We start from the raw sequence: 16,840 nt of genomic DNA, 5'->3' as shown, positions 1-16,840 counted from the left end.
CAATGTTAAGCTGAACATTCATACATACTGTATGTTGGTAACTATTCTGGCTGAGAGTGAAATGTGTCTAGAAAGGGATTAGTTTTTAACAGGCACTTAGGGCAGCTTTGGGCCCTAAGGTTCTGTGTTGAAGAACGTAAGCTCAGTAGAACATAGCAGCCATAGTGTGACGCACATCGGATTTATGAATGTTGTTTTGTATTTTCAGAAAAAGGAAAGTAAAGAAAATTTACAAACACTGCATGTCTTGACATCACTATTGTTTAAGTGTGCAGCAGAGACAGGCCAATTTCAAGACATCGGAAAGAGATAAGATGTGAAGCAAAAAATTCTTTAGAATTGCTTTTGATATACACAGCATTTTAATAACTGAAGGTAACAGTTACGGTTACTGTTATACTATAATGAAGTAACATTAACACCTCATCTTAATGATAACTCCAGCATGAGTTTTAATAACAATTTAATATTTCCCATTATCGTGACATAAAATCTCAGGCTGACTGTCATAATACTGTGTAATATAACCATGAGGCACAATTGCCTTGAGCTTTGATGTTGAGATAAACTATTATCCCTAGGAAGTCATTTGTTTAGCAGCCAACAGAATTAATGGAAATTATCATTGAGGCTGACACTATCATGGACAAAAAAACATTTGTATCTTTTTATTACATTTTATTTGTACCTGTTCTTAGGATGTCATTGTCTCATTATTGAGAAAATTAAATCTTAAACTTGTTTTTCTTGTCACACGTTTCACTATCTCGTCAGGTCAATAAGATTCTCAATCATTGATAGTTCTAATTGAGACTTCAAACTTCATTACATTAGAAAACAATAATTCAAACTTTTTTATAGTCTAATACATATCTAAGCACAAATTCATGAGCTCATGGGTGACATAAATGTATTCCTGCTTCAGATTATTCTGTGTTGTAATGAACAATGAAACTGGGTGTAACACTCATCTTTGGACTGAAATTGCTATCTAGTCGAAAAGAAAATTGGATTTTTCTAGATTGTGAGTGAAAATAGAACACAGATAAAGATATAAACCACAAATGATTCAACATCCTCAATGTTGCATTCTTCAAAAATGTGTAGAAATCCTGGGGTTAAGAGTAAAATAGAAATCTCTGGTTATTAACCGATATTATTATCATCATTCCAAGTCGATGGCTTTCAGCTTCATCTTTCTTTTCTGGCCTCTCTGCTCTCTGTCACTCTCAATGACAACACCCGGTAGTTCACACAAAATCCTCATTTAAATGGGAACATCTGCATTCCTTTTGCATGTGCCATTTTTGTTGACTGCGTGCAACGCACTCACATGCTGCGCGTCCAATTTGTTGTTTGCTCATGCAATTTAGTGTTCTGCACTCGGAATCGTTCGAGATCAGGCCCAAAGCGTGGTCAAATACTTTGACCACACTTTGACTACAAAGTGGTCAGCTTCTTCCATCATTCAACCTTAGGAAAAAGCTAGGAAGAAAAGAGTCTTAGTTGTCTGAGTGCTCTGGTACCAGTCCCTGTTTTGCACAAAAAACCAAGTGTTGGCAAAAGTGGACTCTGACAGAAGAAAGGAAACCTTAGAGGCACAACAATCCACCGGTTAGTATTCACAAATAGGTTGGGTCATGGCTGTGCTTGTGCGTGCACATGTTTGAGAGTGTGTCTTTATGAGCTTGAGTATGAATATGGGTGCGTGTGTGGGCGTGTGTGTGCGTGTGTGTGTGTGTGTGTGTGTCCCAAGCTTGAGGCAACCAGGCCAGCGGCTACAATTACAATGACGGATGTGAAAGAACTGGGTCGGCTTCGCAAGAGATCTGCCCCTGGGACGACAAGACCAGCTAGAGCCCTGAATCAATACAGAACACATACACACATCCAAGGCTGTGTGTGACTAAATTTTGCATAGAAACTAAAGGACAAATAGGAATAACACAAATAGGAAGGAAACCAGTGCACCAAAAGTGTAAAGGAGCAAATAGAGGATGACATATTACTGTTCATTGCTGTTCATTGTTTCCTTCTGCAAACCAGGAAAAAAAACTACCATCATTCAAACTCAAGGTAGATGTTTTCCTCACTGCCTACATGTTTGATTGTCTGTCTGTCTGTCTGTCTGTCAGTGACATTAACAATACCTGTGCACACACTCATGTGGCGCCACTCTAACCTCAAGCCCACTCTGAGAGGCAGCATCATTCAGAGTCTATTAACACTTCACTGAGTGACAAGCAGAGAGTGTTTCTGGTATTCATGCAAAGTGTGTCCTTATTTATTTTACTTACATAAATGTTTGTTTTCCTTACCTCTGGCAGAAAGCTTCTTGGTGTTGATGATTTTAGCAGCATACTCCTGTCCAGATGAAATCTTCACGCACCTCCTGACCACAGAGAATGCTCCCCTTTAATTAAACACAAACAAAATAAAATACGTCAGCGATGAGTCTTCGATGAAAAAAAAAAAACTGCCCACTTGCCAATCTGACTCTCTAGGCTGAATGAAGTTTCTGTTACAGATTTTTTCAATAAGTGTTTGATGGCAGAATCAAACAGTTACGGGAAAGAATGTCAAAGGAGTTCAAAGAAGAATTTGTTGCAACCGACCCAAGCAGAGAGCTAGTTGTGAATTAGACGACCAAAAATAAACTATTCCAGTTAGCTTTTCTTTGAACCTTTGGAAAGAGGGAAAATGTTACAATTGGGGTCTAAAAGTTACATTTTGAAGAACAGAAACAATGAAAACATGCAAAAAAAAAGAAAAGAAAATTAAACAATATAAAAATATACAGCGAGAGAAAACAGCTGGTGAATGAAACTGGTGTGGTATGGATGCATCTCAGCCTCAAAAGCCTTACAACTCCCCAGTAGTTCTCAAACTAAAAAGAACAGGTTTCTTCCAGTCAGTGAACACATTATACCCAAGCAGAAATACTGTACAAATAGCAACATCTTTCAGGAAGCAACTGAGCAACCTAGCAACTGAGGTTGGAAAATTAAAAATCATATTTTTACAGCATAGCAAGGTGTTTCATGATTCTACCAGAAAAAGTACAGAAGGCCTAAAAAGCTACTAGTTTTCTGTGGAGACATGTCTGCCATGTCTGCTGTTCATTCAGGCTGCTACTTTTCAACTATTTTGGAGTTAGACTTTCTAGATAAAAGAAGAGCTGAATGCATTACAAAGCCTTTAAAGTTTGCCATAAAACATTCTGGATTTGGAAACACTGGCAGAGTTAAGCTAAGGATCTTTATTTTTTTAAGGGAACATTAAAGGGACTAATGCTAACAGCAGTAATTACTCATTTAAAAGTGTACCTAAGAAAGCTTATAATGACAGATCCTTTGTCATTTTCTCTTAGTTTAAAAAAGTAGGGAAAACCTTTTTTACACTGACTAAATAAATCTTTTATGACTGCTTATGGCAGAAAAGCCAGTAGCAATATTTTGAAAGCAGTTACGTATACACCGTGTTCCAAATTATTATGCATATTGGATGGAAGTGTCAAAAATATATTTTTTTTTTTTTGCTGTGCTATTAAATTTATAGATGGCATTGTGTGTCAGGGCTCTTTGAATCACTATAATTAATTTCAGAGAGCTGGGTTGATTAGTTTGTCTGGTGAGTTCAATTAAAGAAAATCTACTTGAAAAGGATGTTCCACAATATTAAGCAGGCCACAGGCTTCAAGCAATATGGGAAAGAGAAAGAATCTCTCTGCTGACAAAAATCATCAGATAGTGTAGTGCCGCATGACAAGGTATGAAAACATTAGCTATTTAACAAAAACTGAAGCGTTATCGTACTGTGAAGAGATTTGTGGCTGATTCAGAACAAGGATGGGTTTGTACAGATAAAGGCATAATGAGGAAGGGTTCTGTTAGACAAATTAATCGTATTAAGAGAGCAGCTGTTAAAATACCCTTACAAATCAGCAAACAGTCATTTGAAGCTGCTGGTGCCTCTGGAACCTCAAGGTGGAGGATCCTCCAGAGGCTTGAGGTGCATGAACCTATTATTCAGCCAACCTAACCAGAGCTCACAAGCAGAAACATTCGCAGTGATTACATGACATCCATGAAGATTAATTTTCAAACAGACTTGTTCACTGATAACTGCTGTGCAACCCTGGATGGTCCAGATGGACGCAGTAGTGGATTGGTGCTGGATGGCCACAATGTTCCAACACGGCTGTGACGTCAGCAAGGAGGTGGTGGAGTCATGCTTTGGGCCAAAATCATTGGGAGAGAATCATTGGTTGGCCTCTTCAGAGTCCCTGAAGGTGTGAAAATGACCTCAGCAAAGTATTTGGACTTTCTGACTGATCACTTTCTTTCAAGGTTCAAAAAGAAGAGCTGTACCTTCCATAGCAAAATCATCTTTATGCATGACAATGCACCATCTCCTGCTGCAAGGAATACCACTGTGTCATTGGCTGCTATAGGCATGAAAGGGGAGAAACTCATGGTGTGGTCACCATCCTCTTCTGACCTCAACCATATTGAGAAACTTTGGAGTTTCCTCAAGCAGAAGATCTGAGGGTGGGATGCAGTTCATATCAAACAGCAGCTCTGGGAAGGTTTTCTGACATCCTGCAAAGAAATTCAAGCAGAAACTTTCCACAAACTCACAAGTTCAATGGATGCAAGAATTGTGCTGTGATATCAAAGAAGGGGTTCTATGTTAACATGTAATTCAGTCTGTTAAGATATTTTTGATTTAAATAGGTTTTGATTTTGGTACATGTGACCACTTAATGTTCTTTATACAGTTCTTTATAATCCTTAAATGTTTAGAAAATCTGCTGTGCATAATAATTTGGAACAGTGTATTTTGAGTTTTTTATTTCTGAAAAAAATACTGTTCCCATGTGGAGCTTTGTTCAGTAAAATTTGATTTCTACTGTAATAGTTCATGACTTGAAAATTATACTGACCATCATTTGCAATGACCATTTAAGAAAATCTGAGAAAATATCACTTGCATAATAATTTGGAAGACGGTGTAATCAAATTGGCTAAAAGTGTTATCAGCATGGCAAAGTTTTGCACAACTGGAGGTTGAAACACTCATCAGTACATTTTACTGACTTAAATATTATGCCAGACAAGAGAAACAATTATATGATGAAGCAGTTAGTCATCGATTTTCAAAGTTAGAAGGAAACAACCTTTACAAAGTTAAGGGACAACAGCTACAGACAGGCTGAGGTAATAAACCTTATAGCCTGTCTGAGGTTTGTAACCTGAGGTTTGTTCACTTCATTATTCTTCCATTACACTGTTGAAATCAGTAAATAGAAGTGTTGTCATGCTGTTGCTTAACTTGTCTGCAATTAGAATAAAGCAACTGCAGCAATTACTAACCAGATATTAATCTACATAAAGTTGGATCTTCAGCTAACAGTAGGCATTTTGGGGATTGCCTTTGACATTAGTCAGCACAGTAACAGATGAAAAGTGATATGTTTGTCTATCAAGTGCAGAGGAGAGTGCTGTATTTCATCTCCCAAAAAACCTTCTGTACACTTTTTTTAAAATAAATCTCTGTATTGTTTCAGTCCTTTTTTGTTTTGGTGTCAAGGTCATTAATGAAGATCAAAAAACTAGGTCAGCTATATTTGAGGAATAGAAAGAGCACAGAGCTGCATCTGATGCAGCCTTGGAAAGATTCATCCATCTTAAGACTGCTAGGTTCTGCAGTCATGGAGACACCATTAGCAACCAATATTCCTCATGACCGGAAATCAATCCTGACCTATGATTTATTCATTTTCTGGAATCTGATAACTGAGTTTATTACAGACATTATTTTATTTAGTGAAAGGTGTGTAACAAACTAAATCAATAATTGTTTGTGCAATGACTTGTTGATAAAAGGTGATTTTAACCATTGTTTTATCTAACATAAATGAAAATTTTACCACAAAACAACCTCTTTTTTAGCACTTATTAAAGAAAAAACCGCAGCGTAACCAGTTGCATGAGATTTCAAGTGAACAGATTGTTATAGGTGGATCGATAAATGGTCTGTGCTTGTATAGCACTTTATCAAGTTCAAAGGAGCCCAAAGTGCTTCTTTCACAGTCGCAAGTCTGACAGATCCTCTGATCAGCGTCAGCAGGCAAGACAGATGATGAGTCTAACTCAAGGGGCAGACAGAGAGGGACTTGAACAAGCAACCCACTGATTGTGGAGGTGAACATCTACTACTGTCTCCACCATATGAATCAGAAACTACAAATATACTGTCAAATGCAGCAACTTGAAAATCGATTAATGCACACCAAGCAATACTGATTGCTTGGTGATAAATGTTAAATTTATCCCACAAAATATTAGATTTTGTGGGATAAAAAAGTATAGAATTAATTTTATTGACTTTTATTGAATTGGACTCAGTGTTGGCAAATACCTAATATTAACTTACTAGTATTCTCAACTCTTGATCTGGACATCCTGAGTGCATAACTATCATATTATTATAAGACTTGAAAATATTGATTTCCTTCAAGGTTTTAGTATGTTTTCAGCAGTACATCAATTTTATTTAGACAACAATGGCTCTTTGGATTGTAAATGTTGCTGACCCTTTTTACAAGGGGAAAATTTCCTGCAACATTGAAGAAATTAGGATGATGAGCTGCAGACAGTTTTGAGAGATCAGTTCCTCAAACAGTGAAACAGAGACTGCATTATTTTGTGTCCCTCTATTTTGGCTGGGAGGCAACTAGCTGCAGACACGTAGGACTCAAGACTGCAGGTCAAGAAGCACATGACAACAATACATAGAGGCCCACACCTTTCAAGGAGTAAGCAAGACTTTTAAAAGTGTGTACAACACATACCTGCTGTGCACAAAAGAATCAGGCAAAATTTTGTGACTACTAGCCAAATAATGTGCTGTGTCTCATTTTGCTCCTAAAACAGCCTGGTAGAATCCTGAAGTTGTGTTGTGGTAAATGGCACCAAGATGTTCTTTAAGTTGGGGGAGATGTGAAGTGTGGCCTTCCAGAATCCAGACTTGTTTGTCCCACACATCCCATACATGCTTTAGATTTGATTGGGAGCTGGAGAATTTGAAGGCCACATGAAAACCTAAAAGTTGTTGTTCCTTAAACCAATCCTGGACCATTTTTGCTTCTTGTCTAGAGTATTATGCTGGTGATAAAGGTGATACTCATGATGGCCCTGGTTCCCTGAAAGGATGACTTGCTTTTCCATTGCTCCTTTGGTAGGTCAAGTCAAAGTTGAATCCAAGGGCAGGGCCCAAGGATTTCCAGCCAAACCATCGACTTCCCCTCCACTGGCCTGTTCTCTTCTCCATGCCCCCCTGATAACATTTGATAGATACTGACCTGTGGAGTCCTAGAACACCTTACAAGAGATGCAGTTTTGAAGACATATGAACCAACTCATCTAGCTTTCACAATATGGTGCTTGCCAAACTCACTCAAATCCTCAAGTAGGCCTTTTTTCTTCTTCTAACAACGTTAAGTACAAAGTGTTTGCTTGCTACTTAGTATATTATACTAACTATCTGGTGTAATTGGCGGGTAATCACTGCTATGCACCTCACCTTTTAAAAGTCATGATGTTTTGTCTGATCAGTGTATGCTGGTATGTGCGGATGGTGGCCTGTAGCTCTGTCAGAGAAAAGGTGAGAGTTCCCCTGCCGGCCTCTGATAATTGGCCGCGGATCTATCTTGGCTAGGGAGTGTGTCATCCTCAACTACATGAGAGCTGTCGCATTCAGTGTGTGTATTTCTGTCACGCAGGAGGGGTGATGGAGGTAGAGAAGGAGGAGTGAGTTACCATATCTCCTTGCACACACACGCGCGCGCGCACACACGCCGAAGGACTTGTCATCCTGGTTAAGCTTTTTAGCAAAGGAGTCCCGCAAAAATCCAACTGCAGCATCAGCGGCTATCCAAGAGGAAGGAAAATGACGCCACCCGGCCGAACCACATGAGCACAGAGCGCAAGCAGGGCTTCGGATGCTGGGATTAAAGCAAATAGAAAGCAATTACACTGGCCTGCGTGACGCACGCGCGCACACACACGAGGGCGCATTTAGCCTCTGCATCTGCATATTGGATGAACTGTCAGCGGCGCGCACACGCACGCTCACGCTCAGCACACAGACTCTCCAGCGTAGAAATCCGCGCGTCCCTAAAGCAGAGCGGCCTATTGCGTAACAAGCTGACATCTCGCTGAGGGAGAGAATGACAGATGATAAAAACAAAGGAACATGCGTGCTTACTTCCCCAGCTCCTCGAACAGCTGATATTCGTCGGTGAATCGCGTGCAGATCGTTAAGGCCATCCTGAAGCAGGTGCCACGGAGGAGTGTAGAGGGGGGGTGTAGGTGTACAGAGAGGCGGATACGGTGCACTCACAGGCTCCACAGAGTCGTCAATACCGCTCGGTTTTGTACTGAACGTGCAAACCAAACAGAGGGATTCATGCACAGCGAAAGCGCATCAGCAGGATCTATGTCTACAGGAATCTGCGGCAAGAACGCTGCCAGCGTGCGCGCTTCAAAGGTTCTATTCCCCCGGTGTTTGGTTATTTTCTTCACATCCAGCGGCTGGTCACAGCTCGTGGACGCAGCATTTTGTGTGCATTTCGGTGTCTTCCGAGCGTGTTCGTCCTGCTGCTGAGTGTTGTCTTTATGCACACATCAGACGCCGCACTACCGCACCTACCTCCAACTGTGCGCTCGGTCCCGCCCCTTTGCCTGCATCCTCTCTCAGGCCAATGGCAACGAGCAGTCTGACAAAAATAACACACGAGGAATATGGAGGGAGTCATTTTATTTACAGCTAAATAAAATGACTCAAATCATAAATAATCAAAGCTACAAATCAGAAATAATAAAAGGCATTTATTGCTGCTTTTAAAAATCAATTATTCAGAAAAGCTTTTGCCAGATTATTGCAACTAATTATGAAATAAGCGTATGCAAAATGGATTTGGAGTGTCTGCATTTATCACCCAAGCCCGGCTGTATGTTTATTATAATCCTTTAGAGGACGGACATCTGCCACTCTTTGCTCTTTTGTAGTTTAAAACACGTTTTCTTCCAGGATTGCTTGTTATTTAGCTCCATCCATCTCATCAACACTGATGCTTCCACAACCCTGCTGTAGAAAAGCATTTTCACAGATTCTCTTCAGGATGGATTTCATCAGTTGAGTTCATCTTGTTTAATCTTACGATGAGGCAAAAAAAAAAAAAAATGTGTTTATACAGTGTGTAACTATTCAGTTTCAACTATGTGAGACTGACTGATTTAATAAGCCAATAGTATATTTTACATAGCACTAAGTTCAGTACAGGGTTTTGCATGATGAAGTATCCCTGCTTCACCACACCTAACTTAAATTGCTAATTTTTATTTAATTGTTGAGTTTGCCTATCATTTCATCATTTTAATCAGCTGTGTTCATTTTCTTTTCAGACAATAACTTTGCAGCTCTGAAAAACCCTGGGAAAATCGATTTTGATTAATGGCACACTATTACTAATATTTATAGAATAGCAGCAAAACCCGGTGAAATCTAAATGTTTAATTCAGTAGTTATATGATCTGTTCATCTTTTTGGATGACCAACTTTGATATGCTATCTGACACTAGTTATATTTGCACAAGCACGTTTTTGAACCCTTTTTGTAATCACAACTTCTGGTCTGTTTGTGTTTGCATCTACAAGTTAATGTCGCAGACTAACTTTAAAAGAGCAACCGAAATGCATAATTAAAATAGTCAACCTCTCAGTATTGTTTTTGTGCCATTGAACCAAAAAATAAGACACAAAGCTAAAATCTGAAACCTTGAAATCACAAAAACATTTAGGCATCTGTGAGAGGTTTTGTACATTTTGTAGTCCTGTTTTTAAGGATATCTCTCTGTAGGGAACCCATAAAAAATTGCCTGAAGGAGTACATTTTTTTAGGACTACCTCAAATGTTTCTGTTATAAGCAGGTTGTTTTTGAGACAAAAATGAGCACAACACCATACAGATGTCATAAGTTAGTTTGCCCAGCTTTGGAGAACTACATTACATTACTACTATACATCAGCTAAAGCTAAACTTCACCATAAAAGAAAATCAATAATGCTCTGTCAACACAACTATACCTCAATTTCTGCTGGAGTTTGAAAATAGCTTAAAAAATAGCAAAAGAACATAGATTTCATCAAATAAAATTAAAAAACGATACATTTTGAACAATTCTTATTGCTGGACTAGGAAACAAAACCACAAATAAGTTTAAAATTTATAATGTTATTTCATAGAGTAAAGAACAGAAAATATTTAAGGAAAATAAAATACAAAAACTTACAAAACCACAAGTACCAGAGAAAAATACAAAATAATAAATCCATAGCTATCCAGAAGGAGCGAACAGGGAAGGGAGGGGGGCAACAAAAGGAACCTGCAAGGATTGGCTGAAAAAGAGAAGCTTATGTACTAGGAGGTTGATTACTGAAACAAAGGACCGGGCTGATTGGTGAACTGAACGCAGGTGTGAGGGGAGAGAGGAGAAAGGCAGACTGAGGAGAAAGCGAGAGAGAGAAGCACAGGGGACTAGAAAATAAATCTAGCACTAAAGTATAATAGACACAAGATATAATTAAACTAGAGCAACTAAGAATAAATAGAAGTAAACATGACTAAAACCACTAAGAAGAACTGAGCTGAAGTGAAGCTGAAACAAGACTAATCTAATAAAAATAATGAATAACACAGAATAACGATGAAACTAAAATAACTAGGAAAGGACTAAACTGAATTAAAACAAAAACATAGTTGATTAAATAAAAGAGGAACTAAGAAACACAGAAACAAACAAAACCCAACTAAACAGCCTGAGATCATGATATTTTGATTAGATTTGTCATTTATGGTGCTCTATGTATCCTTTATTCTTATTTTTTTATATTGCTAGGATGATTATTACAAAGTTTATTTCTGTTTACCCATTCTAGCTATTTTTCCACAGTCGCTCTAGTTAGAACATGTCGTCTCTCTCACCAGTATAACTGGTGGACATTCCCATGAAGGTTTTTGTTGTATTTATTATTAAATAGATGAAAAATGTGCCTATTGGGAGTTGAACCCAAGGATGAACTTGACTTGTGGAGGTCCACAGTTCTCTTCCTTATGTCATGCCTGGTGGATTTATTTTTATTTTTCCTTGCTGTCAGACAAAAATGCATTCTGTTTGTTGTATGCCCTTAAAACATTCACAGTTGGGCCTTCATTTAATTCAAATTAGTTATACATGAACTTATAAGAAAAGCCATGTAAATTTCTGAATTTCAGAGAAAAATATATATTTAGGCGATTTCATCCATTTAGCAAATTAGTTTGTTAAACCCAACTGTCCTAAAACAGAAAAAGTTTAGTCTGGATTAATTTCAAATGTTGAGAATAAAGCAGTTATGCATCTTTTGTATAGTCTTTGCAAATATCTGGTTTCAATTGTCCACCATGGATGAATATGTGGGAAACCACATAGTTCATGAACTTTTTAAATCTTACTTTGACATGATCCTCTGAATTACTTTCTTCACCCATAGAGCCTCAGGGTCCAGCCAAACTTCTTGGCAGTTCAAAGTTCATGAACTGTGACGTACAGTTCATGAACTGTGATTTTGTTCTACTTCTCCAAATATGGGAATCTTGGTGGAGTATGCAGTTGGAGATTTTAAATGAAAATCTGTCAGCGTGTTTTAGAAAACCAAAAACAAAGGGTTAGCAGTGTGGCTTTTGACAGGATAATAACCCCAAAGTTTTAGCCAACTCAAAAAAAAAAAAAAAAAAAAAACAATTGTTTGTCAGCCAGAACAACTGAAAAGAATATGTTTATGCTCGTTCTTGGTGGTGAGTTGGAGTGAAAAGAGCATCAGGACTCTGGAGAATTGAGACTCCCGGTTCTCTGTTTCTGTTCTCCAACTTTGAAATGCAAAATGAGAAAACTAAGTGCTGGCAAAACAGGGTTGCACAGTACATATTAACAGATTGGTCACCAATATGTAGTATATACAATTCAGCATAAAATAAATACACGTACTGCTAGAAACAGTTTTTCTTTTTTTTTTTTTTTTTACTTTACATAAGAGTATTTACTTATCCTCTCTAGGGATAGCTATGATATCTTGGATATTTTCAACATGTAGGAAAATACAAAGAGAAATAACTTCTATTCTTACTAAACGTTAGAATTTGTTTTGGATGCAAGATTCTGACAAGCCCACAACTAAGACAGAATGCAATAACTCATGCATACTGCAGGTGGCACACATGTTAGATATTTGCCACACAGCTTCACACTGAAGGATATTCGAAAGAAAAACATGGAAAGTATTTCAATTTAAGTTATTTATTTAAAATTTGAAATAACATTTACATATTATAAATACATAGATAAATAAATAGAAATAAAAACAATAGTGCAATTTTCCAAACTGTTTCTGTATATGTATAGCATGAAGCATACAAAGAGGGGGTGGTAAGTTAATAAACAGTGTGTTTGATGCAAACAATTTGAGGACAAAGATGCTCTCAGCATCAGGCAAATCAAAGTTTAGTGATCCATTGTCAGACCAAGCCAAGCCTTTTGATTCTTTGAAGTCGTTGTCTTTATTCATTTCTCCTCATCGTTTCTTGCTGCAGAGAAGAAGAATCAGAGAAAAAAAATTATAAATATTTTGTGGTTTGAACTCTAGGCTTCAAAATTGTACATCTGTATATTATATTTCGGAAAGGTTCAAGCTAAATCTTACTTTGACATGATCCTCCGAATTACTTTCTTCACCCATAGAGCCTCAGGGTCCAGGCAAACTTCTTGGCCGTCCTTTTTTAGAGTGGCACTGCAACACAAAGTGAAAACAATGAGTTTTCATATACCAATGCAATTACAACAATAAGATCTTCATCAACATCATCAGAATGAGGCAGGAAATTGGATCTTACATGATCTCAGTCTTCTCGCAGTGAGAGTTGGCAGGAATCAGCTCCACTTTCTCTATGTGGCGTCCTATGGGACTGCTCTCAGTCTGGATGCAGCGGCAGTGCAGCTCCACTCCTAAGCTCATTCCTGTGTGGAGATTAAAAATTTATATGGTCACAAAGTCCAGATAAATCCCAGTCCACATAAGCAAAACTGCCAAAGGAGTTATAGTTTTATAAACCAAACAAACTGAGTCTTACCTTCACTGATGGTGAGGTAGGTCAAGAAGACTAAGACAGAGAGGGTAATAATTTTGTTTATCTTCATTTTTGCTTCAAAAAAGTCTATAACTAACTTGTGAGAAGAGATAAGAACTTTCTAATAAATATTTCTTGACAGCAAAAAGATTTCTTCTATTCTTCAACAGACTTCTTTCTCTCGGTTCCTCTTTTCCTCGGCTCCTCCAGGTTTTGCTGCTTTCTCCAGCTGCTGTTTGAATCTGGCGGAGAGAAGTCCCAGCTTTTATTCTCAATCGTGGAAGTGACTCACTTCCCCATGTCAGTGTGTTGTGCAAGACAGGAATCACGGAGTGGGAATTTACGCGGCTTCACTTCACTGTCGCTCATTCAGACCTGTCATAAGGAAAAGCACAGACTTTAATAACCGAGCAATGCATAACTGCTTTTTTTCACATGTTTATTGTTTTAAACTTTAAGCAAATTGTACCTGTGGACTGACAAATTGTGTGTATTAGAGTACAAATTATAATTGTTTGGTAGATGATAGGTAATAAAAAGAATTATACTTATAGCATGTGGATTAATGGGGGTGAATGATAACTATCTGAATATCTGCTGGCCTGCTGGCATATCTATTCCTTCTACTATCATATCACATACTGTAAATCTTCAGACTGTATAAACACGTCTTCTACCAAGCACCTGCATTACCTGTATACCAAAGAGAATATGGAGAGGGAAATCATTTTGGTCGTTATAAACCGTTGACATTTTTGTGTCCTTACAAGCATGAATTTGCAAGAAGATTAACAGACTTATCATCAGTGAATTCATCAAACTTTGAATTCCTTGTGCTTGACAGTTCTAAAACACCACCAGGCTGTAAGCCAGAAATTTTCATGTGAACAAAGCCTGAGACTAATTCAACATGCTCCGACCTGTCTGTCCCGACGTCACTGCATCTACTTACTAAACAGTCTTGAGTAACTTGGGGTCAAGGGATCATGTCTTGTGGTTTTGACACAATAATTTATCATTTATTACTGTACTCTGAGTTATTTCTAAGGTATAATATGCTTATGTTTGTGACTTCAGTGCCTTTCCACTATATTCCGTCCACAGCTTTTTCTTATTTTGCTACATTGCAACCACAATCCTCGGTCCACTTCACGGTGCCATAAACCTACAAAAACTAAGGGAAAACTGGGAAGAGTGCATTTTAAAAATACATATTAAAATTGTTGCCCTATATTCAGCTCTCTTTGATCTAATGTCCCTTAATAAAATTCAATGTGACCATCTGCTTTGAAAAACAACAAGTTGTGGAGAAGTTCAAAGTGTGGTTTATTCTTATAAATCAATATACAACACAGAGGCCTGTTCAATGAATCCAAAAATGAAAATGGCATGGTCCCTTACTTATCTATGCTTTAACCAAATTAAGAATCTGCAACAAAACTTTAACATTGCTTTTTAAAGACCCTCTCCAATCTTTCTGAACTTGAGCTATCTTACAAAGAAAAACCTCAGTCTCAAAAAAGACATATAGGTATAATCATAATAAAGGGTTGTCTTCTGCATTGTACTGTGTAAGGGACTGCCACTCTTTTCAGATTTTATTAGTAAAAGATGAAAACCACAATCATGTCCTACTCTGCGTAGTATTGGTTCGTTATATAAAATATAGATAGACTACAAATAATACTTGTAGAGTGATAAACTGTGAAAAAGGCAACTTTTTTACAGAGTGAATATTCACACTCAATTGTGATTGTTTGCATTTTAATTTCAAACTATTTTTACTAATTTTAACATGTGTTGTTTATATTTAAATTTCTTGTAAATGGGAATTAAATATATCTGAAACAGAAAGGAAAATTAATTTTCATCCCACATCTTTCTTTGGTCAGCTTTGACTTTATTACACGAAAATGAAAAAGGGATATGGTTAAAACATATGGTGAAAAGTGAAAGTAATATGGTTAAAGGTGAAAAATGTGATAGACACTGGAAAGTTATTTGATTTTCAACATTTTGTCCGTTGCAGTCGACACTACATCACGTTCATCAGATGAGATAAAAGCGGCATGTGACCAGCATGAGACGGAATGAAACACATGTACATTTTCACTGCTTTCTTTAAAATCAGCTCCATTTTTGGTAAATTTTCCAAAATCAGGTTATTATTAAAGTGTATGTGTAAAATTTTTCAGGGTGATAGCAAGTTTCTTTAGCACAAAACATTTTTTTAAATTATACTAACAATATTTGTTGTTGCGTCATCATTCAAGATTTACACACACACACATGCACACCCACACACACACACGCAAACACATGCCAAATGGGGAAAATAGATTTGACGTCCACATGTGATCACACAGGAAGTAAGAAAAAATTTATCTTCAAGCGCTGTTTGCAAAAAGGGGATATTCCTAAATTAGTCCTCAACAAAACCCCTTAATAGGTCAATAACTTATTGTACTGCTAATGGAAGTGATAAAGATGTGTTGGAAGAAATACTTTGAAAAAAATACACAATAAGAATAATTTTTTTCACTTTGCATCCAGTATTATGAAACAAGTTTTTCATATTTTTATAATTAGACCTTCTGGGAGACATCAATGATGCTTCATTCCTCTTGAAACTAATATGTAAATACAGCTTCATATTTGAATGACTCTTTTGCCAAGTCCCTTTAAATCATGAACTCTGACCTTAACTGAGGAAAGTGAGAGCTTTTTGTGGCTTCCTGGAGGAGTTGATGATGCATTTATGGAGTAATTCTGGTAGAGCTTTCATGGTAGACATTTTCTGTACTCTCACTGTAATTGTGAATAATATTGTGGTTCATGGCAGTCACTGTGCTTTAGAAATTTCATTGTGAGTCAGTGACTTTTTCTCGTCTGTTCTTGTACAAGTAAGTGATTTCTTAATTTTTCTAGTATAGCAGGAATCAAATGTGGATGTGGTAAGTGGGATTCAACACAGCTTTCCAAAAGCATGTTTAATCAAAGTTATTTTAGCAAGGGGTGAATGATTTAATTGAACAACTAAATCTGTTGGGTAGAAACAGATTATACAGGAAGTATTTATGTTGAAACCAAAACTTTGTAAAAAGCCTAGAAACTTTACATCTTTAGAAAACAGAGAACAAAAACACCAGTCTCTTCCAAAATAACATTTATTACAAACTAAGTTACAACAGAACAGAGACAACTTTCACTATATTTTTTAAACTTGCCAATATTTCATCCATGTATTTAGTTTATTTAACTAAATCAAGATAGCCCTCTGTAAAAATCTTTCCCAGGCCTCTTCCAGAGAAAAACTTTTTTTCTGACACAGGATCCCAGAGGACTATGGTTTGCAGATTTGCTTTCATTTTCAACTTAGTCAAGGAGCTTCTTTGTATGCTTGTTTAGCAAGATTTGAAGATAGAACCTTATACTAAAACGTATTCATGTTGTATTTTTTATTCTTCTTCTGCTTAATATAGACTTGGCACACCTAATCTAAAATGCACATTTATTCTTACTAAAGCTGTGAGATTTATTTACTTATTTATTATGTTATAAAAATTGATACATGCAGAAGAAATCTGACTGGTGCCAGACATTTTTGTAATC

The 16,840-nt window shown here is 37.2% G+C and overlaps 2 protein-coding genes across 13 annotated transcripts in view; both read right to left on the bottom strand.

Annotated features, from left to right (window-relative positions):
* The window catches only part of camk2d2 (calcium/calmodulin-dependent protein kinase (CaM kinase) II delta 2), a 51,288-nt gene extending 42,542 nt beyond the window's left edge, over positions 1-8,746 (bottom strand). For 5 of the 12 annotated variants that reach the window (XM_044112936.1, XM_044112940.1, XM_044112947.1 and 2 more), the window contains exons 1-2: positions 8,272-8,732; positions 2,319-2,413 (exon numbers count right to left, since the gene is read on the bottom strand). In XM_044112936.1, coding sequence (XP_043968871.1) covers positions 2,319-2,413; positions 8,272-8,333 — 157 coding nt within the window. In that variant the 5' untranslated portion in view covers positions 8,334-8,732. Of the gene's footprint in view, positions 1-2,318; positions 2,414-8,271 lie in introns of all 12 variants that reach the window. The other 7 variants (XM_044112942.1, XM_044112948.1, XM_044112943.1 and 4 more) reach the window with 4 other exon arrangements.
* A 3,899-nt stretch (positions 8,747-12,645) lies between these two features.
* Positions 12,646-13,575, bottom strand: LOC122829445 (C-X-C motif chemokine 10-like). The gene is made up of 4 exons (XM_044114002.1): positions 13,232-13,575; positions 12,995-13,118; positions 12,805-12,891; positions 12,646-12,688 (listed from the first exon to the last, which is right to left on the bottom strand). The coding sequence occupies exons 1-4, from the start codon at positions 13,296-13,298 to the stop codon at positions 12,676-12,678; spliced, it is 291 nt and encodes a 96-aa protein (XP_043969937.1). The 5' UTR covers positions 13,299-13,575; the 3' UTR covers positions 12,646-12,675.
* Positions 13,576-16,840: the final 3,265 nt, after the last annotated feature.

Source organism: Gambusia affinis, linkage group LG04, assembly GCF_019740435.1.
Source record: "Gambusia affinis linkage group LG04, SWU_Gaff_1.0, whole genome shotgun sequence".
Lineage (NCBI taxonomy): Eukaryota > Metazoa > Chordata > Actinopteri > Cyprinodontiformes > Poeciliidae > Gambusia > Gambusia affinis.
Note: the sequence above shows the minus strand (reverse complement) of the source record. Positions and strands in the feature narration are given on the sequence as shown.

Excerpts from the sequence above, each read along its gene's own strand:
- LOC122829445 (XM_044114002.1), bottom strand. The coding sequence starts at position 13,298 with ATGAAGATAAACAAAATTATTACCCTCTCTGTCTTAGTCTTCTTGACC. Across the intron at positions 13,119-13,231 it reads CTACCTCACCATCAGTGAAG|GAATGAGCTTAGGAGTGGAG; the intron begins GTAAGACTCAGT and ends ATCTCCACACAG. Across the intron at positions 12,892-12,994 it reads TGCGAGAAGACTGAGATCAT|TGCCACTCTAAAAAAGGACG; the intron begins GTAAGATCCAAT and ends TTTGTGTTGCAG.